The 27697-nt window shown below is 38.9% G+C and overlaps 1 protein-coding gene across 11 annotated transcripts in view; it reads left to right on the top strand.

Moving 5' to 3' along the window:
* Positions 1-745: 745 nt before the first annotated feature.
* Positions 746-27697, top strand: part of ptprt (protein tyrosine phosphatase receptor type T) — a 307462-nt gene continuing 280510 nt past the window's right edge. For all 11 annotated transcript variants that reach the window (XM_006783003.2, XM_006783002.3, XM_006783004.2 and 8 more), the window contains exon 1: positions 746-1181. In XM_006783003.2, coding sequence (XP_006783066.1) covers positions 1094-1181 — 88 coding nt within the window. In that variant the 5' untranslated portion in view covers positions 746-1093. The remainder of the gene's footprint in view (positions 1182-27697) is intronic.

The following is a 27697-nucleotide window of genomic DNA, read 5'->3' as shown; positions in this document are numbered from 1 at the left end:
GAGGATGCAGGCGATAGGACCCAGGGGGAACCTAGGAACTTAAAACTGCTTTATTGTAGTGAAGCTAGCGGGAATAAAACGAAGCCATTAAAGGAACTTTGACATCTAAACCTTAAAGTTAAAAGCATGTGTTTAATGACGGCGATAGAACAATAAGCAGTAGTGTGCGTGTATGCCTGCAACGTTTTTGCTTAGTGGTTATTTTATTCCAAAGTAAATACAAGCAAATTAACCACGCGGATACTATAACGTTAAAGGACTCCACATTTAATCATTCTTCCAAACTAAAATAATCAATTCCAAAACGTCCCAAACTGTTCTCTATAGAATGACCACGGAGACGTTTGTTGCCAGTGAGACAGTAGACTAGATGTTTCCATTTCAGAGGTTCTTTAGGTTTAGAATGATCATAAATGCTTTTTTAAAAATATTTCCCCAATGATGATACCCAAGATTACACCTGAGGAAAACACAGTTTTTTTGCACCTTTAGTGAACTCTGCTCCTCTTGTTCATGTTTTTCCCAGTTTGGCCAGTTATTGGTTAATTTTCAGCTCTTACTTCTTTCAAAACTCAGTCTTGATGGTAAATGGCCATGTCCTGTTTTAGTTTCCATTCAAACGCCACCATGTTTTATTTTGAAACGTGTCACCGGACATTCAGCACGCGTTAATCCACTCCTCTTTACGCGGGTGTCTGGCACCCGGTGTAATGTGCACTCCTCTCCATTCCTCACCAACTCTAAGTCAGTCTGTCAGAGACCGTCTGAGCGCGCACACATACACAGAGCCCTTCATACACTCTCTGGGGCACACGCGCGCACTGACGCGCACAGACACGTTGGCTCGCTCTGTCGGAACATAGAAGACAGGAGAGGAAAGGGAAGCGGAGAGCTCCCATTTATTTGCCCCCAACTTCCCTCTTTGCATCTACTTGTGTCTTTCTGATTCTTCTTATCCACCAATGCAAGGATTTTATTACTCTTATTACTGCCACTGCTGTCCCGAACTAAGGGAAACAACTTTAAGGACCAGACGGGAGTATGTAAAATAATTCTTACTGCTGAACAAAACAAGAAGAAAAAGAAGGAAGAGATGGATAAACGGAGTAATTCTGGCGTTTGGCTGGCAGCTTTCTTCTACTTTGTACTTTGGGGACACACTGATGGACAATTCTTTCCAGGTAGTGAAGCAATTTATTCGCGCGCGCGTGTGTGTTTTAAATATTTTCAGATTCTTTGTGCATTGGTCGGCTTTGATTCAGTTTGAGTTGAATGTCACAGCGCTGAAGTTGCTCACATAGGGAGGACATGCAGGGTGATCTGAGCGCTTTGTGATTTCCAGGGCATTACAGATGCATATGTGGTACTGCTGGATAATGTGATAGTAAAGCAACTTTAAACTCAGCACGTTAGTCGCGGAATCTAAACCACTGTTCTGTATCCACACAGAAATCTTTGCATATGAGTAAGAATGTCCGAAAAAAGGAAACTGCAATAAATCCCTTGTTTAAGTAATTATTGAGATGGTTTTTTTTTTTTTAAATAATAGTGGCAGTTTGTCAAAACCTCCGATGAGCCATGTGAAGCTGAACTGTATATGCTGACGCAAACTCAGACGAGTGTCCATCATAAGTCAAAGTTTTGGAGCTTTAGGAGGCTTTGCTTTACGAAGCTTACTGTGAGGACGGGCTACATGTTGTTGACGGTTAGAAATGTGTCTCATTTCCAGTTCAAATTATAGACTACTTTGCTGAAATCACTTGGTTTTAGAGACGGGCTGAACAGTGCGCGCTTGACTCGGTCTGTGCGCAAAACAGTCAACTTACAGCGTCCCCACACTTCTTTACATAACCTAATGATCACAGATATTTTGACATGTACTCCGGCATGCATATAAACGTGTACCTGTACAGCAGTACCATATGAAAAAAAGTGCAAGTGTTATTTAGAAACAAAGTGAAGAATAACTGAAGTTTCCTTTTTAATCTTTGGGCAATGGACTAATTCTAACAGCAGTTCAGATAGCCGAGTAATACTCCGCTTCTCAAACGGCAAATATACCTGACAGTATATTACAGTAAACATACAGATACACAGTTTAATCTCTCGGAGTTTAAAGCTACGGAATCCTCTTGCTGTCCGCAACATCTCCCCTCCGCAGCCCATACTCAGCATCGCTCTGGCACTTGTTACGCACAGGCGAGGTATGGAGAGTTTTCGGAATCCTTTTGTTTTTAGGGATATAATCGAGTCAGTGGTAATTACGATTGTCTTTTTTCAGAAGTGGAAGCTCCACAGTTAGACACGAGAGTCGAATTACAACAGCATCGTTATTACTCCCAAACATCGGATATATATAATTTCTTGATAAAACACATCCCGAACGAAAACCAAGAAGCCGTTTAGAAGAGATCAACATGCGATTCAGTAATGGAAACATTTAATGATTCTTCAAAAAAAAAAAAAAATATATAGTCAATATTTAAAATTATAATGCAAGCACTTTATGCCCTTTGCCTAGGGCTGTATCCCCTGTTTTGTATGCTCTTTGATCGTTGAATCTCACTTTTTAATGGTCATGATACAATATGAGACTTTCAAAAACGTCCGCTTGTGTCCTCTGCTCAAACTCAGAAAACTGAAGGTAGACGTGAGATGAAAAAAAAATCCGTTAAAGTCAGCGATGTTTCAGCGGACTGCAGCAGCAACCTGTCTACTCTGTGTTCTGCTCTCTCCAAGCATCTTCTGCTTGGTATTCATGACTTGTACGACTGCAAAAAGAGGCTACTTTGAAGGAAAGACTGGCTCTAAACACTGAGTCCTTCCTCGCTTTATCTTGCCTTCTGTGTTGCAGAGGTGCAGAGCCGCGAGTAGCCTCTCTCCGTGCGTAATGGTGCAGCGGAGGTAACCTGTACTTTGTACGTTACGATAAAAGAAGTACATAACTCGTCAAATGTGTGTGTTTATGTCTGAATTCAACTAAAAACTTAAAGCTTTGTAAGATAGGAGTCTTCATTTCGACAGGCTAACATTAACAGACATGAGGAGAACAAAAGAAAACAGTTTTAAAGCCACATAAACAAAGGAAAGCCGATCCTTCATACAGTTTTAAAGCAACTAATGAAACACAGGTGATCTGATCATCAGGCTGTGATAAATGGACAAAAGGCTCAAAATGTTGCATAGGCTGAAAATATTTTTAGATTTTTGTTTGTTTGTATGTTTTTTCTAAAGAACGATTTGGAGTCTTTATACTATAAGAATGCATCATCATTCTGAATTGTTTCACTCACATTTTTTCACTTTATTTGCAATTTATTTTATTAGTGTGTGTTCGTGTATATGTAACAGAAGAGAGCAAAGGAACAGTTTTTCTTGCTTGTTGTTTGATACGTGCCGTTGGGGGGCGATATTGATACATCCTTGCTATCTGTCGGACAGATTCCCCTCTCTCCCTCTCCCTCTCTCCCTCTCTCTCTCACACACACACACACACACACACACACACACACACACACACACACACACACACACACACACACACACACACACACACACACACACGTTGGACCAGACTTTTTAAAGCGATTGTTTTTTTTTATTCCTCTTACAAAATATGTGAAACATATTCAGCTATAATGATAATAGACTGAAATCCAATGATGAAGAAAACAATTTCACCCCACAGCTGTCAGTCACTCTTAATGACATCTTGTAGAGGTTGTAATAACCCTCTAATCCATCCTCATATGGAAGCTGCATTTGTATTTGTCTGTTTGGGGACTTAGTTTTTCTGTGTTTATTTATTTCTTACTTTTATTTTTTTTAAAACATTCAGCTGTTCTAGTTGGCATTTTGCTTAAACCAATGAAATGGCAAAGTCAGTGTATGACTTATTGATAAAGCCTTAATAACTTACCTGCTTTCTTCTTACCTTTGCTTTTGTGATTTGGGTGAACTGATCCTTTAAAAAGAGGTTCATTTGTTCTTGTGTTTTGCAACAACATTATGTTCAAGAAAGCAGAGGCATGTGTTACTCAAGGCCGTCCTTTCATTTGGTGTGTGTGTGTTGGGTGCAGCTGTGCTCCTGATACATGTCTTTGAGCTCCAGTGCCCACTAATTGTTGAATATCCGGTTGAATCTGGAGGTGATGGGCACTGAGGTGTGTGTGTTTTCATGGAAACCAATTTACAATTTATATTCCACTTAATTAGATTTCTTTGGCAGCAAGGACAAAAGGGGTGAAAGTGAGAAAAAGAATGAAAGGAGAAAGGGAGCGACCATGTACTTACTTACTCTTTCTCCTTGACTTGTTTGCCTGTTGTGTTGACATGATAAAGGGATATAGAGAAGTCTTTGGCTCTGATCAAATAAACATCTCTCAATCCCCCAATTAAAGAGCCATTTGTAAGATTAGTGTAGAGACTGCTCTGTGTGTTTTGTAAATGAATGACACATGAAGACCTCTCATATAAGTGAAGTGGAGTAAAAATGTGCAGAGGTGAGGGGAAAAAGAGATTTACATGAGCAGAGGAAGGACGTGTAGAATGAACAATGATGAACTTAGGAGTAAAGAACACGAGAAGGTGCGGTGAAATGAGAAGGTCAAAGAACAATTTGGGAAGAGAATGGAGGATATGTGCGGAAAGGGTGAACTTAGGAGGGGGAGGGGTAAGAGAGAGAAATTCAGGGTTAAGAGAGCAAAACGAAGGGGTGGGAGTGAGGAAAGAAGAAAGGGGGAGAAAGAGAGATGCAAGGGAAATATGATGAGGAGGAGTAAGAAGGAGAGTACTCATCTAGATGGGGTGATGAATGAGGCAGCAGATGATATGACCATCCCTTCTTGCAATCTCATCCTTTTGCCTTTGTCTTCAAGCTGCTCTCTATGAATCTTCTCCATCTCCCCTTCTATTTTGAAAGGAAGTAGAGAGGAAGAAAATGGTGGAAATGAAAGAAAAGACAGAAAGAGTAAAAAGTAGAGTAACATTCTGGACATGTAAAACAAAAGGTAGAGAAACTGAACTTATAGAGGGGAGAGAAGCGCAGATGCCAAGAACAGGACTGGAGAAGGAAGAGACTGTGAGAGCACAAGAGAGGACAAGAACAAAAAAAGAGAGGAGCTGTCTAGCTGAGATGAAGAGAGGCAAAGGAGTAAGGACAAGTGGTCGGAGGAAATGACAAAGTATCACAAGACTTCAAGAAAAAAAAACTGCACTAAGTTGATTATGTCTCACTGTTATCGACTGTCTGAGTGGCTATAATTGTTTCCTTTGCTGTGTGTGTCTATGTGTCTTAAAGAACGACGGAGAGAGAGAGAGAGGGATTTATGACAGGATATCTGTCACCTCATGCCCCACTCTGTTTAGTATGCTGTCCATCCTCTGTGTGCGTGTGTGTCTCTGCCTAATCCACAGCACTTATTCTATTGGCCCGACTAACTGACAGCCTAATAGCAGGGCATGTTGAGTGCTGGAGCATCGTGCATGTGTGTGTGTGTGTGTGTGTCGGAAATAGAAAGAGACGGACAGTTTGGTATTGAATGAATGGTAGTGCATAGTGGAGCTGAAAGAGACCAAAGGTATAAAGAGTGAGAGCAGCCAGCCTCTCCATTCACTAATGTGCACTTAGAAAAAAGAAGGTGTTAATGCAAATTTGCATGAGGTGCAGTATTAGCGCGCAGTTACATCAGAAATTAATTTTATACCCTTGGTGCTGAATGCCTGCTGATGCAGGGACCACTCACCACCCTTAGATGGCATACCACCAATGCTGGCAATAGCATAATTGCCAGGCCCCAATTAGCTGGAAGACCTATTCTAAGTGCTAACATAAGCTTTGGTTAATGCAAATACATTTTGTGAAATTTCAGCTGATTATAATCTCAGCTGCAGACAAGTTCAGAGGTGGAAAGACAAAATCATTTCCACAGTTCTCATTAACGTCGCGTAAAATTCTCGTACATCTTCCATTTTTTAAAGTCTAGCGAGGAGTACATACAGAGTGATTTTTCACCACAGATGTGGTCTGTCTTTTATGATTCTCCAATAAATTTCATTATGAGGATGTCTTTCAAGTTCACCATTTGTCTGAAAGCTCTTTAAACATTTGAGGCAATAATCACAAAGCATCTTCAGCACCATTATATCCCTAGTCACAAAAATGCAGATTATATTCCCTTCCTCTGCATGTTTTTACTGAAATGCAATTTTTCTGTAAGCTCATGGCCAATTATCAAAATTATTGCCTGAAAACATTAACAAAGTTACTCCCTTGTAGGAGGCAAACAACCATGAGTTCCCTGTTCTGGAAGATGGTAGCCAGGCTGACAGTTATCTGCGATGGGGATATTTGACAGTTCAAAGCTGAATGAGACACTATGAGCACTCAACGATGACATAGCTGTCAAATGCAACTCTAATGTAAGGACAAGAAAAATGGGTGTTTAATGGGCCTGAGGGCGAATTGCCTGGTGTGTCCACGGAGCCATCAGTGCACATAAAACTCATTCGTAACAAATGTACAGATTTAGCCATCAGAGATGTGGCCAGTTTTCCATTAGAACTACAGATAGCTTTATTAAATGGGCTGAAGATATTTGGTGTAGTGAAACCAAGATGTTTTATAATATGCACAAGCTGAGCATAAAACGGAGAAAAATTATTTTTCCCACCTGCAGAGGATTTAGAGCATGACTCAGAGGGAGAAACATCTCTCACTTACTCTCAGAGAAAAGTAGAAAGCATGTATAAACATTTTAAAACAAAGAATTCCCTTTATAGTTGAGCATAAACACAAACAGTTAATGCATCCCTCATTTAACTAAACTAAGAAGATATGGTGTATATTTCAGTGTATTTTTGTGCAGTACTTTTTGAGTACAAAAGTGAGATAGCAATACAAGCTGACAAGTTAATATCATCCCAGGACATTGTGTTATTGTAAAGTACTGCATTGTTAAATCTGTAGTTTAAACATATGCCATTTAATTCAATTCAATTCAGTTCAATTCAGTTCAATTCAATTCAATTCAATTCAATTCAATTCAATTCAATTCACTTTAAATAGCGCTAAAACAACATCAACAAGAACAACAACAGTTGGCAAGATAACTCCAACAATCAAATGACCCCTTTTGAGCAAGTACTTGGTGACAGTGGGAAGGAAGAACTCCCTTTCAACAGGAAGAAACCTTTGGCAAAACCAGGCTACACTTTTATCACAGCCAAAGGAATTCAGATTGATGATATTGTTGTATCTATAGAAAAAAAATATAATAAGGAACAACAGTGTAATTTGTAAATTAAAACAGGTTATAGCTATATAATGATCGTATTCTTGCAGCTCTAACTTAACACTTTTGCTGACTGACCAGTTCACCAGGCAACTTGTCCAAATTTATTTGTAGAAAAATAGTTTGAATTTGCTTGCCTTGCTGTACATCTTTGTGTGCCACCCACAGGCCCTGTAGAATGTGGAAAGAGTATACAGTTTTTAGGCAAAAGAGTCATAATACATGGTATTTCTGCAGTATGTCAGCTCATTACTACTTGCTACAATAGTTCTGGTAAAGTTTGCTGCTCAGAGCAAGCTAAAATGATCTTCAGGCCAAAATGCCCCGGTGTTCCCACCATTTCTGTTTAAATGTGCTGTTAAGATCTCAAATCCAGAACTTAAAAGTTGGATAGCAAAAAGGTATTCTTATTAATATGGTGCCAACATTTTAAACCCACATTATAAACAATAAACAAATTTGGATACAGTGGAAAAAAAAGAAGTTTACATTAATTTTATCTGTTTGGGACAAGTGTAGGGTGAGATATGCAGTCATGTTGACTAAGTATAACATAAATCATGATTAAGAAATCTCACAAAGATACTCTCATAATTATAATTACTTTTTGGGTACATGCCAGTTACACTGGAATGATTTTCTTTTCCTACGTGAGTACAGTAGAAAATATCATGACCAGTGTTGGTCAAGTTACTTGAAAAAAGTAATCAGTAACTAATTACTGATTACTTCCCCCAAAATGTAATCCAGTTACTTTACTGATTACTTATTTTCAAAAGTAACTAATTACTTAGTTACTTAGTTACTTTTTAAAAACACGAATAGGTGATAAAGTGATAGATCTTTCAGCCCAATTCTACTTTTTCTGCATAATCCATCATACAAAATGTAATCAAATGGAAAAGTCCCTTTTTAAAACTTGTTTTATTAGTTTTAATCTTTTAACTTTATGCATCAAGCAAAAATTTAATTATATGCAACATTCTCTGACTGGAAGAAATTTGTTTAATATTTAAACCTATTTTCTGCACATTCCAGCACATAAAATAATTTTTTTTGTGTGTGTTTACACTCACTCTTTCAAATAGATGCAAGTAAAACACAGCAGAAAATAAATAAAGTCAAAGACTAGCGGTCCTGTTGCTCTATTTTCACCTGTAAAGCAGGACTATGGCAGGCGGAGGTTTACCTTGGTGCAGTTGTGCCGCGGCGGTCAGTGGAAGAATCTGTGAGTTTCTGTGTGAGTTTCCCATTACGTGGTTGCGCGCTCGGTGCTTGCTTGGAAGTTTAGGGGTTTTTTTCGCTGTAAAAAGAAGTTTTCTTCCCACGCACAACGGACACTAATGTTTTTGTCACTTTTTATGGAATCAAACTCAAAGTAAGGTCAGTACTTCCACGCTTTAAACGCTGCACACTCATACTCTCTCCGCACTCGATATATTGGTCGTGTCCAAATTCATGGGCTGCATCCTCCTGAGGCCGCATTTGTAGACCGATTATGTCACAGCGACGCGCCGAAGGCTGTCCAAATTCGTAGACTCCTCCGAATGCAGCCGACAAATGCGGCTTCCTTTTCCCCGAATTTGAAGGATGGGTCGGGTGTGTCCTTCGTGGCCTACCATATCCCAGAATTCATAGCGCGGCCCACCCAAACTCAAGTTTCCAACAATGGCGGCCGGCACTAAGTTTTAAAATTACTCATACTAATCTTTCTGGGTCACAAAATAAACTTTTAACATATTTTCAGGCGAGAAAGTAGCTGTGTAAACTTCAAATATCTGCTTGGTTTATCAAGATATCGCATATTTGCAAAAGTGCTTCGACGTTTTCGGAGACGTCCGCTACCCACCAGCACGACAGCTAGCCGGGAGCTCGAGGGTTACTGATGCGGCTGAGAAGGGCACAACTCCCGGCACATCATTTTCAGATCACCGCGGACTTTCGCTGCTCGGGTTAAACGTAATATATAAGTCACTTAGACAACCTAAAAATGTTATTGTTGGGCCTTTTTCAGTGTTTTGTTTGTTCGTGAGTAAATCGGTTTGGCTGAGATTAAAGTTATTAGATTAGATAAAATAAAACTTTATTTAGCCCATGAATTTGGACACGACCATTGTCCGTTGATCTGCACACAGCTGTTGTCACCAACTTCGCACTTGCTTAGGTCACTGTCATGAGACATTCTCGCAAAAAATCACGGTTTTAGTAACGCAGTAAAGCAGAGTTCCTGCGGGAAAATAACGGTAATCTAATTACCTTTTTTGCAATAGTAATCCCTTACTTTACTCGTTACTTGAAAAAAGTAATGTTACTGCCCATTTCTGATCATGACTGTGAGCTTTGAAAAGAGAAGAAAAGAGCATTCATTTCTGTGTTCATTAGTCACCTCAAAGCAGCAGAAGATACCACTAACACTTACCATACAGCCGTCTTTCAAGCAGTAATAGCCTAAATAAAATATATGACTGGTGGACATTGAACTTTCATTATAACAAATTAAACCATTAATTACAGTTAATTCATGCATTACATAAATTATACAAGGTTACGTTTATAGCAGCCTATAAATTATACATCAGTCATAAGTGATACAACAGTGCATTCAAAAACCTCAACCTTAGAAGGGCATAATGGCATTCCTGATAGAATTCAGCAGCTGGATGCTAGCAGACATAAATGAGCTGGAAAATGTTTTTGTTTTTATCCTTTAGAGGCTGTTAACTTCGGCTTCAGGGCAGGATGGTGCAGATGTTCATCTTCCATGTCTTATTGCACTTTGACTTCAGTTTCAGAAGGGAATGCATCAGTAAACATAGCTTTGTGGCACTTTTAAGCTTTCGGAAGTTAGGCGAAATGAAAATGCAACTCTTAATAAAATTGAGTATGAGTGGTTCTTTAAATTTTCAGAAAGCTGGCCCCCTGCCAAAGTCGCCTCCACTGTTCATTTGTGAAAGCAGTTTATGGCATGTTAATTAGTTTTAATAATTAAGCATTTTTTTAGACACTGTGACACACATGTCATGAAAAAAAAACTTTGGTTTTGTCACCTTTTTGATGGGTCAGATTTAAATGACTGATAATTTAAAGAATTACGCTTTAGAACACATGTTTATTGCTGTAAAAGGTTACTTTTTCATCCAAACAATCATCTTTTCCTAACTCGAGAAGTTAGGAAAAGATGTTGGTTAGGCCTGCACCTAACCAACAGGTTTTGGTTGAAATTAAACCATGAATGAAGACAAAACTGAAACGTTGTCTGACATGAGAACTGGACCTCAGTCTTCTGGTTGAAAGTCAGTAGCTTGCTGAAATATCTTTGACAGGGCTAATAATATAATAACCTCTTACTTTGAAATTATTGGTATGCACAGCACACAAAGTTTAATGAGCAACTACTAAATACACAGTTTTTATTTCTACTGAAACATCGTCTGTTGTACCAGAGCAGGAAATACCTCACAAAATAAGAAAAATTATGTATAAAATAGAATAACCTTGGATGAACATATCTCTATTTCAACAGTTTCATATAATTGCTGTCTTTATTGATAATTACGCTTCAAGCTTTTTGTATGCAAAGATATAACAAACTAACCTGTATTTAAATATTCATTAGGTTTCAAAAGTTCTTGTATAGAAAGAATGTGATGTGAAATATTTCAAAATAAAAGTTCTTTCCTGATTTTGCTCTCTTGGAGTTAAGATTGGTTTAATCTGACGAACCAAAACTGTTTACAAGGAATAATTTTGGTCTGATTTAAAGCAACTGCCCAACTAAAATAAGAGCAATACTGAGCATTCAATTAAACTGGTTCTCTGAGGACTTCATAACTCTAGAACAGGGGTCTCGAATGCCAGTCCTTCAGGGCCGGTGTCCTGAAACTTTTCCATGTGTCCCTGTTGCAACACACCTGAATAAAATTAGTCGGTCATTAACAAGAGTATAGAACTTGACTGCATGCTGAAGTGGCAACCCCTAACCCTACTCAAGTAAATGTAAGTAAATGTAAGTGTTTGGAAAAATGTACTTCTAACAGTACTTTTATTGCACCATGTTTATTCACTCATGAGCTGCTGTAACATGAATCAAATGGCTGATTTGCCACCTCAGCATGCAGTCAAGTTCTTTACTCTTGCTAATGACCTATTAATTTTATTCAGGTGTGCTGCAACAGGGACTAGACCCCTGCTCTAGAATGACTTCCTTCTTTGCTTCCAACAGATAAAAGTTGTCCTTAACTACAACCAACCGAGGATTTTGTCTCTTTAATGTGAGGACACTGCTTTTGAGGTTTTGCCAAAGTAACTGATTCTTGTGTGATATTCTCACCAATTTTTCTTAATTGGCGTGATGTTTCCTCCAGATTAGTTAAGCTTTTATGAAAAGGCTAGAGTGGCCCTTTTCCTGCCATGGTACTCCAACTGGAGTAACTGCTGAAGATGAGGGCACAAGTCTAAAATGGCAAAACAAACTTGGAGACAAATCAAGTCGTGATTGAGCTGATTAGAATGTTGGAGGTGTAAAACATACGCGGTGCAGCGCATTTAAAAACTTCCTTCCCTCTAATTAAAATAACTGCTGATTAATGCAAGAGGTCTTAACGATGCTTAACAAGGTTTTGCGGTAATTAATCCATATTTAATAGAAGATGTTAGGCGAGAGAGACTGCTTCGTCGGCTGAATCAACAAGCTTGGGGGTGTGGATGGCAAAAGGGAAATAAAGGAGGAAATGAGTCAAGTAAGTGTGGGTAGCAGTTATAAAGACAGTTATTCAATTTAGCTGAAGGAGAGAGAAGAGAAAGAAAAGATATTAGATGACATCTCAGCATCTCACTGTATTCTCAGAGTGACTAAATTTAATTTATGTCAGACTGTGTGGGAGGTTTTACTCAGAAGATAGATACACAGATGTAGTCAGAGGCACTCTCAACTAGTCTATAAAACATTCCGTATAAAAATCTAAATAACCAAATCAAACTTTAAAGTTCAGGATAAAAGAGCCTTTGTAGAATAATTCCTGTTTATTACAACTCGGGTCTTGGTCTCTATTAGTAGTTATGGCCAGCTTTTCTATCATCATCCTTAACTGTATAAAAAAGGAAGCAGGGCAGGAAACACAAGCGGTAGAAATAGAAAAAAACATATTAGAAAGAATAGATAATGGCATTCAATAAAAGTATTACCCGTATAGTGTATTCATGGTTTGAGTCACCATAAACTGATTCCTAGCCAATGACTCCGACAGGCTGTGGAGCTCTTTTGACTTTTGCTCTTGAGTCAGTGTCTTTATAAGAATGCATATAAATAACTGAATTCCACTTCTACCACTTTTTTATGCCATGCAATAATGTTATTAGTTATTAGGTATAAAGTCAAGGTTAAAGCAATGTTCAAAATGTGGAATCATGATATGCCTTTACATGCTATTTATTCACACTTTCATGATACCTGTCTCTAACCTTGTTGTTGAATACTTTATTGAAGACCAAAAAGAACTCTGGCAAATCAGCTTTAGCTGCAGTTTTGTGTTTGGTTTAGGGGTGAATGGCATGTCACTTAAACTAAAATGGTGAGCATGGCAAAACACATTTGCTACAAATTTGCAGCTAATATTCTCTCTTTCATAATACTAATGTGGAGACTTCTGGTCAAAGGACCACTGTGCTTAAACACAGGCTCACAGGGGACACTACTAGATTCAGAAAACACCTTACTGTGCTTTAATAACAGCTTAGTAACAGGACAATATGATTGTCCAACCTAGTCTATGGGCAACTTGTTATAGAGTCACAATGCTTAATCAATTGGCACATATTTCTGGAAAATAATGCTACATTACATACGTGTTCTTTAACATGAATTCCTAACATTATTTTATGCTCCTGAACACAACTCTTTATCAGTGCGCTCTCATTTGTATTGATTTGTGCCCATGTACACAAAATGAATGTTTTCCACTTTTGAGAGTGGTCGGAGGTGAAGCAAAACATTTCCCATCTTATTGTTTCCCAAAGATTTCCAAAGATTTTCCCATCTTATTGTTTCAGGTTAAGCAATAAAAAATGATTTGGTTAAGGTTATGTATTTAAAAAAAAACTACAGGGTCAGGGTGAGGAAAAGACCTTTATGGTAAATGGCCTGTATTTGTATAGCGCTTTACTCAGTCCCTAAGGACCCCAAAGCGCTTTACACTACATTCAGTCATTCACCCCTTCATTCACACACTGGTAATGGCAAGCTACATTGTAGCCACAGCTGCCCTAGGGCGCACTGACAGAGGCGAGGCTGTCGGACACTGGCGCCACCGGGCCCTCTGACCACCAACAAACATGGTGGGCAAACATGGGGTTAGTATCTTGCCCAAGGATATTTGGCATGCAGCCAGGAGGCAGCCTGGGATCGAACCACCGACCTTCTGATTAGTAGCTGACCTGCTCTGCCACCCCATTTTATGGGCTAAAATACTGCTATGTCTTTTAAAGCTTAGTTTTCTTGGTTCTCATGGTGACATCTTGCTGCTTTCTCAAGAAAATATAGATGCTTCTGACACAAATTCATGAGTCATTGTCACAAAAAATGCAAAAACTGGTGTCCTTGAGCAAGAAAAATAGACTGCTTTTTTGTGATTATTTAAAATTTTGTTATGTGACTGGACTGGACTGCAATGTACATAGAGTGAGGAAAGGCAGAAATAAAAAGAGATATTTCAGAAGAAGTGGTCAGAGATGATAAAAAATGAACAGAGCACATGAGATGCAAAGAAACTGAGACTGCAATTCAAAAGTCGAAAAGTATCTTTCTCATGGGGAGAAACTGCACAGAACTAACGGTAGAAAGACAGAAGAAAACTAATTATAAGGGAATATAAAGTTGGCAAAGAAGGAATAAATGAAGATTGACAAAGGTTTGGATAGAGAGGAATGGAGAGAGCGCTAGAGACAGATAAGAGCAAACATCATAATATTTGCCTGGCAGTTTGATTTCCCCTCTCATTATTTACACACAGAAACACACACACACACACACAGACGAAATACACACACACACACACACACAGACGAAATACACACACACACACACACAGACGAAATACACACACACACACACACACACACACACACACACACACACACACACACACAGACACAGACGAAATACACACACACACACACACAGACGAAATACACACACACACACACACAGACGAAATACACACACACACACACACAGACGAAATACACACACACACACACACAGACGAAATACACAGGCTGCCCAATATACACACGTTGTTTTTTTGACAGAACAGTCTGAAGGTGCCAACCATCTTCTAGTTGTTTACAGACTTTCATCTGTACACACTCTTTCACACAAACAGATACACATGTATAGTACACACAAATGCACACACTTGGCTAAAATACTGCCAAGTATACACAACTGTAATCCAGCATCTGCTCTCCTTTATTTATCACTTACTTTTAATCTTTCTCTTCATACTGCATTCTTGATGTGTGATTTTCTTTCTTTCTTTTTTTAACAATTCAGCCTCTTTCTTATTTTTCTCACTCTATATAAGCATCCTCCCATTCATTCATTCATTTTAGCCTCGCTTCCACTGATTCGGCAGTCCATCTGCCTGTCAGTCTATCCACTTATGATTACATCATTTCAGCAATCATCCATCTAACTGTCAGTCAAACCAAACCAAAGCGGTGCACGTGAAGCGAAAGGCAAAACACAGCGGTGTAAGTGTTCATGAGTTCAGTGTGAGCGTACGCGTCCAAAGGTGAGTGTGCGCTCAGATGAAATGCTGATTAATAGATAATTGCTTCTGTCATGGGTAGCTACAGAAAATGCTGCTTGGATAAGTGATACAGACGCACAGAGAGGAAGACAGACAGGAGAATGGACAGATAGACAGAAAACCATTTCCTCAGCCAAGAAGCATGGCAGCCACTGCTTTACCTGTCACTCACAGATTGAGGTTAGAGAAGTAGGGGCGATGGAAAGAAAGAGATAAATACATAAGTGGGGGAGATCGAGAGGAAGAGAGGCTAAAAGTGAAACCAATGAGGAGGAAGTGGAGGAAGCTGTGAGAGAAAGAGATTTGAGATGAGAGAAAACCATTGACTCTGGAGGATAAAAAGCAGAAATGACAAATGGGAGAATGAATGGGAGAAAAGAAGGAGAAATAAAGATTGTAGATTGCTGAGGAGGAGGTGCAGGAGGAGGGAAAAGGAAGAGATTAAAAAGTTTAACATGGACAGTGAGAAAACGCCTCATTGATAAACACTTTAATACATAAATGTGCTAGTGTTTTTACATGCCACCCTCATGTTTGAATAAGCTGAATAAGTGAACACCTCGTACTCAGACTGTTGGCTTACTTGTGGTAAAATGGGAAGAAGAGCCTTCAGCTTTTAGGCCCCTCTTCTGTGGAACCAGCTCCCAGTTTGGTTTCAGGAGACAGACACCCTCTCTACTTTTAAGATTGGGCTTAAGTCTTTCCTTCTTGATAAAGCATATAGTTAAGGCTGGATCAGGTGACCCCACAATAGCCTTGGGCTGCAGGTAGTTTCCCATGATGCATGTCTCTTTTTCACGCACCTTTTTCTATCACTGTGTGTTTACACACCACTCCGATTTAATCATTAGTTATTAATCTCTGGCTCTCTTCCAGTGTGTTGTTTTTATCCTTTCTTGCTCCCCTCACCCCCAACACAGCACAGCAGATGGCTGACCATCCCTGAGGTCTGGTTCTGCCAGAGGTTCTTTCCTGTTAAAAGGGAGCTTTTCTTTCCCACTGTTGCCAAATAATTGCTCAAAGATCATTGTAGGGTATCTGCTTAACAATATAAAGCACTTTGAGGCGACTGCTGCTGTGATTTGGCACTATATACTGTGAAGGAAACTGAATTGTTGCTTGTTGCGTAAATTGCAGAGTGACCTTTTCCATCAGGATAGAGTCTAAATCTAAACTTAGTGCATTTTTATACCATGTCAGCCTGTCTCTAAGCTGCCACTGCTGAATACATGTAAGTGCATATGTTTTCTGCTTTTTGTAAAGTCACGTAAGTACGAGCAATGTGGTCATTACTCAAAAAGTAATTTATTACAAACTGCTACTTTAAAAAAAAATGTATTTCATGAAGAAAATAATTTGCTACTCTTTAAATCACATTTCTATTAGGCTACATTTCTACACTGGGAATGTAGCCTAATGCCAATGTAACTGACCAAAGAAAGCTTAATATAGAAATATACCGAGGTGCATCAATTAATGTTTGAAATCACTGATAATTAAGATATCAAGTTAATCAGTCAATCATAATCTTGTTGTTTATTTAACTCCAAGGAGACAATTCAGGAAGTTGTAAGTTCTTTATAGGGTCATCTGTGCACCTTTAAATAGAACTGGAAAGAATTTTCTTTCAGGATGTTGTTCTTCCCATTCTTCTCTTATCTAGAACACCCACAAATCCCAGTGGTCATATTTTGTATGAACAGAGCCATTATACAACAATTATGAAATAGAAGACTTTGTTTGAAACATAAATAACCTGTTTTTCTAACAGATGGAAATTTGATTGCTTGTGAAAAGCTATAGTGGCACAGAAAAACAAGCAGGAAAAAGGGGGCTGATATATAGGAAGACACAACACAAACAGAGTGATGATCTATATTTGATCTGCGCCTTTGTTCTTTGTACTATGTGAGGCAGTTCATGAAGTACGTCTTTGTTTCTAAACATGCTATAAATAAATTCACATCTACTCTGCCCGGTGGACAGTTAGAGAGCAAAAGGCATTTTAACTGTAAAGAACATAGAGCTTTTCTTGCATATTTTTAGATTAAAGCAGTAAAGTTTTTCCCAATAGATAGATGCAGAAAAAACTGAGAAAAAGAAGCAAACAGACAAACACACTAATAAATTCTTGACTTAATAAACGCTCTAGTTCTTCAGTGTTAAACTAGAACAACAAACTAGAGCTTCTTCCTTCCTTCCATGTAGTTTTTATTGTAGATTCTGAACAAAGACAAAAACCTTCAGCAATACAATATGTGTTTATTGCAAGCAAAGGAGATGACAGCTATTTGTCATGTTGTACTACAAGCTGGAAAGGAACTGTGCAGCCCATTAAATGAATCGCAGAATTTTGAATTGTGATGAAGTGGTGAAAAGTAAGAATAGAGGTTTGTATTACAAACTGCTTTCTCTGCTTCCCACTACAGACTTTGAGACAGGAATAGGCTGCAGCGGGTTTTACTACTAGTTGAGGATAATTGCGGAGCAGATGTTGGATGAGACTTTGTTGATGACTACTGCTGAGTTATGAGTCATGACTAATTATGAATATACTTTAAGTCCTCCATGGTTGTATGCAATGAGATAATGGCCCATTAAAACACTCTTAACATGCATGGACCTGCATGAAACAGGTGCATGACCCATTTCAGCTTCACAAGTGTAGTTTAAAACAGTCTCATCATATTAAAGCCCGCACTCAACTCCCCGTCTATAGCGCCATCAACAGATTGTGACTCCTATTTGTAAAATATGTCATTCTCAGACTTTGAATTATCCCCTTAATTGTGCACAATACTTGGGGTATATTTAACAGCAGACATTAAAATAAGTGTTAATGACAAATTTTCCAGAAAAATAAAAGAAAGATCTGTATGTTAAAAAAGAAAACAAATCTAATCAGAGACTAACGAGCAAGCAAGAATAATTCAGTCTTGCCAGTTTGGGTATGAAATTTGAAAATATTTCAAATAGTAATTTTCTAGGATAATACCATGTATACTTTTATTGCTCAGCATGGCATAGCTGTCTATTTTGCAGCCTACCCACAACTAAGTGGTTTGTCAGTGGAGTAATAGTCAGTGGCATGGTATGATGAACCCAAGGTGATGGAGACATGTCATGCCCCCATTACTTGTGATTTTAGCACTTTGTCATTTTTAATTATGTTCATGTAACATTTTCTTTTCATGCAAATAGTAAATGCACATGTGTATTATTTCCTAATCTGCTGTTTCATAAACATTACTTTGTGTGAATTTGTGTGCAATGGTCAACTTACTGCGTACACTAATAAAACCACCACTGTATGAACATTATAAATGACTTCCATAACTTTTGTTACACTGCTGAAAAGCAGTAGAGGCTGTAGCTATCTGAGCACCACAGTCTTATTCTATCAGGCTGTCAGTCTGTAGCCCAGAATAGCATGACTCACAAAGGAGCAACAAAACCCAAAGAAATGCAATACCAGCAGCAGCAGCAGCCAACTGTGTCGACCGTGTCTGTACTTTAGAGCAGATATTAACTGTGCCATAGGAGCAGCCTTTTTCCCTTTCTACAGATTAGAGAGGGAAGAGATAACAAGAGAAAGAAGAAAAGAAGGTGATTAAAAAGAGAGCTTTATAGATACATTGAGTTGGGGTGGCAGGTAAAAAAAAAATCAAATGACAGTGTAAGATGTAAAATGAGAGCAATGACAGGATTAAATGAATGAAGATGACAGGGTAAGAGGCTAAAGAAGTGGAGTGATGGAGAGTATTTGGAGTGACAGATAGATATGTTTTTGTTTTTAGTAAAAAAAAGAAAAAAGAAACTATAACTAGTTTTTGATTAATTAATGCAGTTTTCCCAAATCTGCCTTGTACCAGCGATGCATTCCTATTTATTTGCTCATTCAACTTGTTTCACTTTCACTACAGTCCAAAAGCATGATCTTAGCTCGCCTGTCAAAACTGTAATACCAAGCACACATGCCCATTTGTTTCTCAGAGGATCTCTTCATGTCTAGTGTTGACTGCTGTGAGGCAAAGAGAGCAAGAGCAGGGTAGGCTATGGGAGAAGATAAAAAGAGAGAAGAGGAAACTCAAAAGAGCAGCAAAGTAAGGAGGGAACGATAGAGATAAAGAGAGTATATGATAAGAGGAAAGTGTTGGATATTAAGAAATAGTAGTGCAAGTGTAAGCCATGGATGGTAATGAACTACCCTGTTGCTCAATAGACCACCAATCTTGGCACTGAGCCTGTGTGTGTGTGTGTGTGTGTGTGTGTGTGTGTGTGTGTGTGTGTGTGTGTGTGTGTGTGTGTGTGTGTGTGTGTGTGTGTGTGTGTGTGTGTCATTGGTAGGAGGAGGAGACAGCTCTGGGATAGTAACAACCCCCTTGTCTTATTCCTCTTGAGGTCCTATTAACCTTTACTCAACATTCGCAAGCACACACACACACACACACACACACACACACACACACACACACACACACACTCTCTCTCTCTCTCTTCTTGACTATCCCACTCAGACACACACCCTCATGTTCTCTTTTGTTTCCCTCTGTCTCACACACATACACACGCATCATGTCCTTACTAAGGAGATTTAAGAGCTGGTTAATTGGTTGGCTGAGGCTAATTTTCTGCTGAAAGTTAATGCCACCGTCATGCATGGCTCCCTGTGGAGAGAGTCCGACTTGGCTGGCTTTGTGTGTATGTGTGTTTGTGCTTGTATATTATGTGACTGTATTTTTTTAGTTGTGTCCTCCACAAGGGTTGCTAACTGGCATATAAACTCTTATCAGCTCCTATCGAGTTCCCAAACAAAAAGTTGTTGTTGCACTAAGTGGTTGGACAAAAGTAATGTTTCCACTTACATTGCTCAGAGGAAGCAGTAGGGAGGCGTATATTTACTGGGGTGGATGTAATATTAGTCTGACGCAAAGGGTCTAGTGCCAAAGACTTTATTTGGAAATGCATTAAGCTCAACCTGCTGTTTTTTTCCAAGTTTAAAATCCTCCATATCCACTGCAGCCTGTACAAAATTTATTGTGTATTGTGCCCCCTGCCTCAACTTTCACCAGTTCACTGAAGATTTCTGTGACAGTGGGCTCCCATAATTCCACTTCCTCTTCCTTTCATGGTGTTTTAACATTTTTGTCAAATTGGAAACAAAAAACAAAAACGAAAAAAAAAAATTGTTTTTGCGGATCAGCTCAGTGTATCAGATGTGGGATCAAACTCATCCATATCAACTGTCATTCTGTACCTCTTCACATAAAGAAAAAAATATCAAAGAAAGGAGATGATCCTATGAAATGACAGCAAGAGGAGAAATGTCCCTACTAAGTGTTATAATAATAACAATAATGGATTGCATTTATATAGCACTTTTCGAGGCCCTCAAAGCACTTTACAATTCCACTATTCATTCACACACTGGTGGAGGCAAGCTACAGTTGTAGCCACAGCTGCCCTGGGGCAGACTGACAGAAGCGAGGCTGCCATATCGCGCCATTGGCCCCTCTGAGCACCACCAGTAGGCGGTAGGTGAAGTGTCTTGCCCAAGGACCAGTGTTTGGAAGGTTACTTGTTGTGTGGGTCAACTTTTCTTGCAAGAGACAGAGAGAGGCGTTGAAAGGCTGCTCCAACGGAACTTATTGTTTTCGGAGGAAAACACGAACACGGTGTACAGTCGAGTCTTAATAGCTTACTTACAACTGGGCTTGTCAGGCACTCTTCTTGGCTGCAGTGGTTATTATTATATTTACATGCTTCCAGCTCCCGTTTTTGCTTGATGACTGCTCGTACTTTTCCACTATCCTTTTTCTCCCTCCTCTTGCTCACAGACACATAATGTGTATGGCAGTCCATTCTCCCTGCAACACGGACTACACTGCCCATGAGGCTACATTCTTTAGAGCTATGCTTGTAGCATTCTGCCTGTTAGCTTAGCACAACAACAACAACAACAAAAATGCGCTCTCTCACCCAGGAAACACACAGTTGCAGAGAGAGAGAGCGTCACCCTGTAACCATGGCAACCGTAACGCTGCCGCCTGGAACAACAGAACATAGCTGTCAAACAAAACCCAAACAGTCCTGACCCACCACAATATGAAACAGGAAAGTACCGCAGCGTAATCCATTTATTTCAACAAAGTAACTGTATTCTAAATACCACCTTTTTAAACGGTAACTGTAACGGAATACAGTTACTCATATTTTGTATTTTAAATACGTAACGGCGGTACATGTATTCCGTTACTCCCCAACACTGCCAAGCACACAACGACGAAGACTGTCCCAGCCGGGGATCCAACCGGCAACCTTCCGGTTACAAGACGAACTCCCAACTGTTGAGCCACGATTGCCACCAATGTCCCTACTAAGTGTTGTAGGAGAGTAACATGAAAATATCAAGAAGACTTCTACTTGGGTCAGAAGACGGCTTTGGGGATATTTTACAAATATAGATTCATCTTTTTAAAAAAAACATACACTCTCAGTTAACCACGAGGCACTGGCAAATACACAACAGTACAGCAGAACAATGTACAAAAATAAGTTTGGAGGCAGATGAGAGAACCAAGATGCTTTTGTCAGATGACAGAAATGTAACAGCAGCGTCTTGGTTCTGTTACCAGAGTACTGAAAAGTCAGGCATTTTAAAAGGCACAGTGTTACAGATGAACCAACCACTACCAACCCATTAAACCCATGAATCAAGCCAAGAAGACCTATGGGTGGACACTCAGAGCTCCTCATTGGAAGACTACATGCAAAAAAGTGAAATAAAACTAGACTAAGTTCAATCAAAAGGCTGAGGCTGCAACATCTACATTTTCAGTAAACAGAATTAGATAAAACTGAACCATTACCACTACTTTCAACTGTAATTAAGGTCAAGCCTGTCCAATGTGTTGAAAATTTACATTTGATTTTTATTCTACCAACTCCTTTCAACTCTTACCAGGGAGATTATGTCCCAACACAAGGAGGAAACAAAAACGTCAGAAAAGCTCTGGCCAGATAGTAGAATCAAACCCAGGACTTTCTCGCAGTGAGGCAACGTTAACTACAGTGATATAGTGCTTCCCTCAATCAGGGAGCTTTGGCATCAGTTTCAGAATGGTACTTCATGTACAACAGTAGGAAAACAGCTATGTGATACCAGGGCTCGCAAAATCGCTAGCCCTGACGTCCCGGGGCTAGCGATTTTTCCAGTCGGGCTACCAAAATCTAACTCAACCCTGCCCGTCGGGCTATCGTAGGAAGGAAAATATATGTCTATGCTTTTGCATTCTTTCGCCAATGTAGCTGAGTAATTATGTCATTGGCATCGATGAGCCACTGTCAATATGTGACATATTGAAATCGCGTTTGAATTTGCGCTTGCTTTTTGCTTTCACTTTCATTTTGCGATCGCGCGAACGCTGTGTAGAGAGCAGCAGTACCGATTGGTAAGTGACGATTAATTGCGCACCAATTCCTCTGACATCGTCTTATCACTCATTGGCTTACTATTCAAACGTGACAAGTGAAATCTCTCGCTGCAAGCTTAGACATGTGAGAGGTTGAGTGCGCAAAGAATCGCTGACCGTTCTGTAAGTGCCTGTGTTAAAGCAGCAGGATTTACGCTGGTATTTTAGTTCTGCTCAGCCAAATAAGACAGGTCAGGGTTAAGAAGGGGCAGCCAAAGAAAAGCTTACCACAAAACGGAAAAGTTATGACAAATCAGACTATGAGGCAAAAAGAAAGCGCAGGTTTTTTGGTTTCATGGACAAAAGAATTTCTGTGGCTGGAATATGACAAGCTAAATAACATAATGTCTGCCGGGTGTGTTGTGAGTTTCATTTGATTTCTGAGTCGACAAGCGCCTTTGTTACTGGGACCAGTAATTTTAAGAAAGACCCCATCAGAAATGCATTATTGCCCAGTCTGCAGTATCTTTCCCAGAACAAACAGCAATTGCAAAAAAACATACTAAAAATAAACCAAGCACAACAAGAACTCCTGAAAAAGCTGTTTAGAACAGCTACTATGTTGCAAAGAGTGAACTATATTGGCAAAATTTAGCAGTCTTTGCAAACTTCAAAAAGCAAATGGCCTAGATCTTGGTTCCACTTACCTCTTACCCGTGACTTCAGTGGAAATTTCAGATTCAGGATCTGACACAGACTGATTCATGTTCTACACAGTTCTTACAAGTTCATAGAAATTTCTGTTCAATTTGAACCAAGTATTTGAGTTGATGGTTGTAATTTTTATACAGTTGCTGTGATTTGTATTTTAACAATTTTTTTAATTAATTTTTGTTTCCGTTACAATATTATACTTTAATGTATAATATTGTAAAGGAAACAAAACAGAAAAAAAATAGCTTTCTTTTTTATTCGGGCTACTAAAATTTATTTCGGGCTACCAAAAACTGAAGAATGCCTGCCCAAAGGGCTACCAGAGATTTTGAAATTTTGCGAGGCTTGGATACTGTATGTGTTGCTGGCATCATCCGGAAACAGAACTACAGCTTTGGGATTCAGAGCAAAAGGTCAGCAGTCATGTACAGCGCACACACACATACACACACAGAACAGAATATAATTAAAGACTGAACAGAAAGTCTTTCAATAAGTTCCCCATTGTTCCAGATATAACTCATCAGTTTAAGTTGAAGAATCCACACTTTTGAAGCCAAAATGCCATGAAACAGATAATTTTTTCCAACATTCATCAGGTTGTGTTTGTCCCAGTGATAGTGCGCCTTCCTGTTGTAGCATCCAGAAGAAATAGTCAGTGGGGACAAACTGAATTATGGCATGTGCATCCATCCATCCCATTGTCTTCCTTCAAATAGGTTTTAAAAATGCTATTTTTTTTTTTTTGCAACAAATCACAATGCTGACCCATAAGCTACCCACCACTGTTTCTTCAAAACAGGTAAATGTGGTAGAAGTATAAGGATGAAAGAATTACTAAGAGATATTCATTCCATACCATCTCTGGACTGGACTTTAATGGTTGTAGTTTCACCTTGCAAAGACAGATGTCTTTGAAGTGCACATGCAGACCCTGATGTCCTTTTAGTACGGAATAAGTATCTTATGTAATGGGGAAATGCAGAACGTTGTTAATCAGATGGAGGTAAGCCATGCAAAAATGCAAATGCAATAAAAATGACATGCAAATGAGATATACTCTTAGCGAAAGACTGGACTGAATGTTTTGACTATTGTTTGTGCTAATGAAGTAATCAGACTGATGTGCTAAAGTGGAGACTAAAGTTAATTGAATTTTTTTGAAGATTTGATTGTGGCTATTATCAGGCGGCTTCTGACAGACAGAACTCACAAGAGAGCAAAGCACCGAGGTGACAAAGGAATAGTTACCGTGATAACATCTGCATACAATGAATATTTGTGAAGACATTTTTAATTTCCTGTTTTTTTGCTTTTCTCTATCTTTGTTAAACCTTATAACAATTAACTTGAAGAATTTCCCTCACTAACCCACTCTCTTTGTTTCTCGCTATGTTGAGTGTGGAAATATTGAATTCAACAGGGCCTCAAATAAACTACTGTACTGTGGTCTTTGGCAAGGTTACAGGCAAGGACAGCAGTGAATGTGTGGATGGCTGTATGTATGTAGATTCATGTGTCTACTTTAATGTGCCTTTCACATGTGAGTGTGTGTTTTTATATATAAAATCCTACAGGTGACTGTGTGTGTGTGTGTGTGTGTGTGTGTGTGTGTGTGTGTGTGCGCTTTCCCTCTGGAAAAAGAAAAAAGATCAGAGTGTGTAGTGATGAATAAAGCTGACACCAAGTCTAGAGGGTGTACCAGCGCCTGCCTGTGTGTGTTCATTCCATGACCTCCAGGCAGTGTGTAGGAACACAAGTTCAAAAACTATTTCCCCCTGAAGTCATGGATGTGTGTTAGACATCCTCTACAAAATCAAATTTTAAAATTTGGTGTGTACTTGTCCTTTCCAGCAATTTGCTTTGAAACCCCAATGGTTTTTATTAAAACACATTTTTGATTTTCATTTTGTGTACTGACATGTGCTAAGGTTATATTTTGGCTTGTTAATGAATAAATAAATTAAATAAGGTTTGATCTCAGATTTTGGGTGAAAACAGAGAAGCAGGATGGCAGCATAACAGTGCTCATCTGTGAATGTTTATGTAAAGAGGGGGTTGGGTGGTGGTGGTGGTGGGTGATAAATGGCTTTTGTTCACAGTTTCACACACTGGGAGTGATTGAGTGTATGTGTGTGTTTGTGCACGCTTTTTACTTAAAGCTGTAGGTCTGTGTGTGTGTGTGTAGGTGTGTGTGTGTGTGTGTGTGTGTGTGTGTGTGATTGGCAGCAGTAATTGGTGTCTGGTTGGGAGAGGAAAACAGTGAATGCATACAGTCATGGAATACTGATAGATGCTCTCTGGACTGAATATCAAAATGCACACACAAAAATATAAACACTGAACCCTTATACCAAAGAGTCAGCCAATAACATTGATTTATATATATGTTTTATGTGCTCTATATGTGCTTTTTCTTTGTTCTCCTTTCTCTGTGTTGCACGCAATATCATTAAGTGATTTTCTTTTCCTTTCTTTTTGATTCTCTAAAGTAAATGGGGGTTTGTCCGGGATACCCGAACGTGGTGGAAACGGTAAAGCTCTGGTCATTTTTAAGTCAAGCCAAGTTGAACTGCTTTTCAAAACAGTTTAACATACCTTTGTAGTTTAGATTGAACAGCGCTTGTACACACACAGGGTACACAGAGCTATATTAGAGATGCTTACCTTTCCTACTTATTACACTTCACATAAACGTTTTAATCAATGTTAGATTTTAAAGAAGTATATTTTTCCTACTTACTGTAATTGAGCTAAGAAAACACAAAGCAAAATTTAGGATATACAACATGCAGAACATTTAGAAACATTCACAATCCACATACAAATAAAAGCTACATTACATTGAAGTTATGTGAGGGACAGAATTACATTTCTAAATTCAGGTAGTGGAATTGCTTTGAGATGAAAATCTCAGCATTGTGCACGCTGAACATGTACAATTTTTATGTGGACCTCATGTTTAGCCTGTCTGAAAAGGGGAAAAAAGCACAGTAGGACTATACTCATCCCTGCAAAGTCATTGTATCAAACATTTCAGAGATCATTCACACATTATCCCCTTTTTTGTTTGTTAAAGCTGGTATTTTCTGAAGACTTGTCATCAGTCATCTCTCTTGCCCTCTCTCTCTCTCTCTTAATTGCAATGTAGTTTGGCGGCAAAGAGCATGCAACAGCCAAAGCCAATTGTTAGCTTAGCTAGGCTGCATAAAGGTTAGATACTGCATTAGCATTTAGATGAGTGAGAGACTCTGAAAAAAGACAGCAAGGGAGGAAAGGATAGATAGTAATTATACCTCGCTCTGTGGTTCATTTAAGTGATTGGTGGAAAGTGTATGTGTGTGTGTGTGTGTGTGTGTGTGTGTAGAAATATGATAATTAATTTTCACACATACCTGCTTGTAATTTCTTTATGTGCTATGGAACATTGCTCACCTGTGCACACGTGTATGTGCTTGTGTGTTTGTGAGCATCCATTTCTCTCTGTATTAATTAGTAACATCAAGTAACTCTACCATTATTAATAAAGTATTGCTGATTACAGACATTTTTTTTTATTTTTGTTGTTGAACTATAATTATCCACATAGGAAACTATAAAAAACATATGCATCAGCATATGCACTCTCACTACAGGCTGTCAAATTCTGCAGTTTCTTTGAATTGCAGGAGTAGCAGAGATGTGAATACAATGGCCTTCATTTACTCAGAGTGTGTAAATTGTATGCACAAGCTTCTCATGCAGAAATCTTTACTTTATCAATATTTCTGAATGTGGATTTGTTCATATTTCTTCTTCATACGCCTCTTACCATGTGCATGAACAAATTGTTATAATGGGGCGGTAAATTACTACTACTACTTTTACTACTCCTAATATCACTAGTACTACTACTACTGGTTATTGTTTACAGTTTTCAGCCTCAGTGTCGCTTTTTGGTTTTTGACCATCGTTCTGGTGAACCATATTTTCCACTTCACTTGGAGATAAACATGTTATGTAATATCGAGGAATGGGAGCATTTAGATGTATGCAAATGACAAATTACACAATACTTCTGATCCCGAATCATCTTGATTTAGTAATGTACATGTGTGCAATAGTTACAACTAAATAGTTTTGTTAATCCAGTGAAAGCTTTGAAAACATGTTGTGTTTTTTCCACAGAAAAAGAATTTTCACACACATATACTAGTAAAGGAGAGCCGGTATTCTCTGGCTTTGGTGCCTTCAGTCACCAGATTCTCACACTGGTTTGGTTTAGGTGCCAAAACTACTTAGTTAGGTTTAAAAAAGGTTTGTGGTTTGGTGTGTCTCAGTGTTAACCCTGTGTCGACACTAAAGTATACTTAGATACAGACACTAATGGTGTGGCAGAAAAACAGTATTTGATACTCTGTGAATACTACCGGACTGTATCAACTTATGCCATACAGGTGTGACATTAAAAATAAAAAGAAATGGTACAACA

The sequence above is a fragment of the Neolamprologus brichardi genome, chromosome 5 (genome assembly GCF_056152115.1).
Source record: "Neolamprologus brichardi isolate AB-2024 chromosome 5, ASM5615211v1, whole genome shotgun sequence".
Lineage (NCBI taxonomy): Eukaryota > Metazoa > Chordata > Actinopteri > Cichliformes > Cichlidae > Neolamprologus > Neolamprologus brichardi.
The sequence above is the reverse complement of the archived record's forward strand: the minus strand, read 5'-3'. Positions and strand labels throughout refer to the sequence as shown.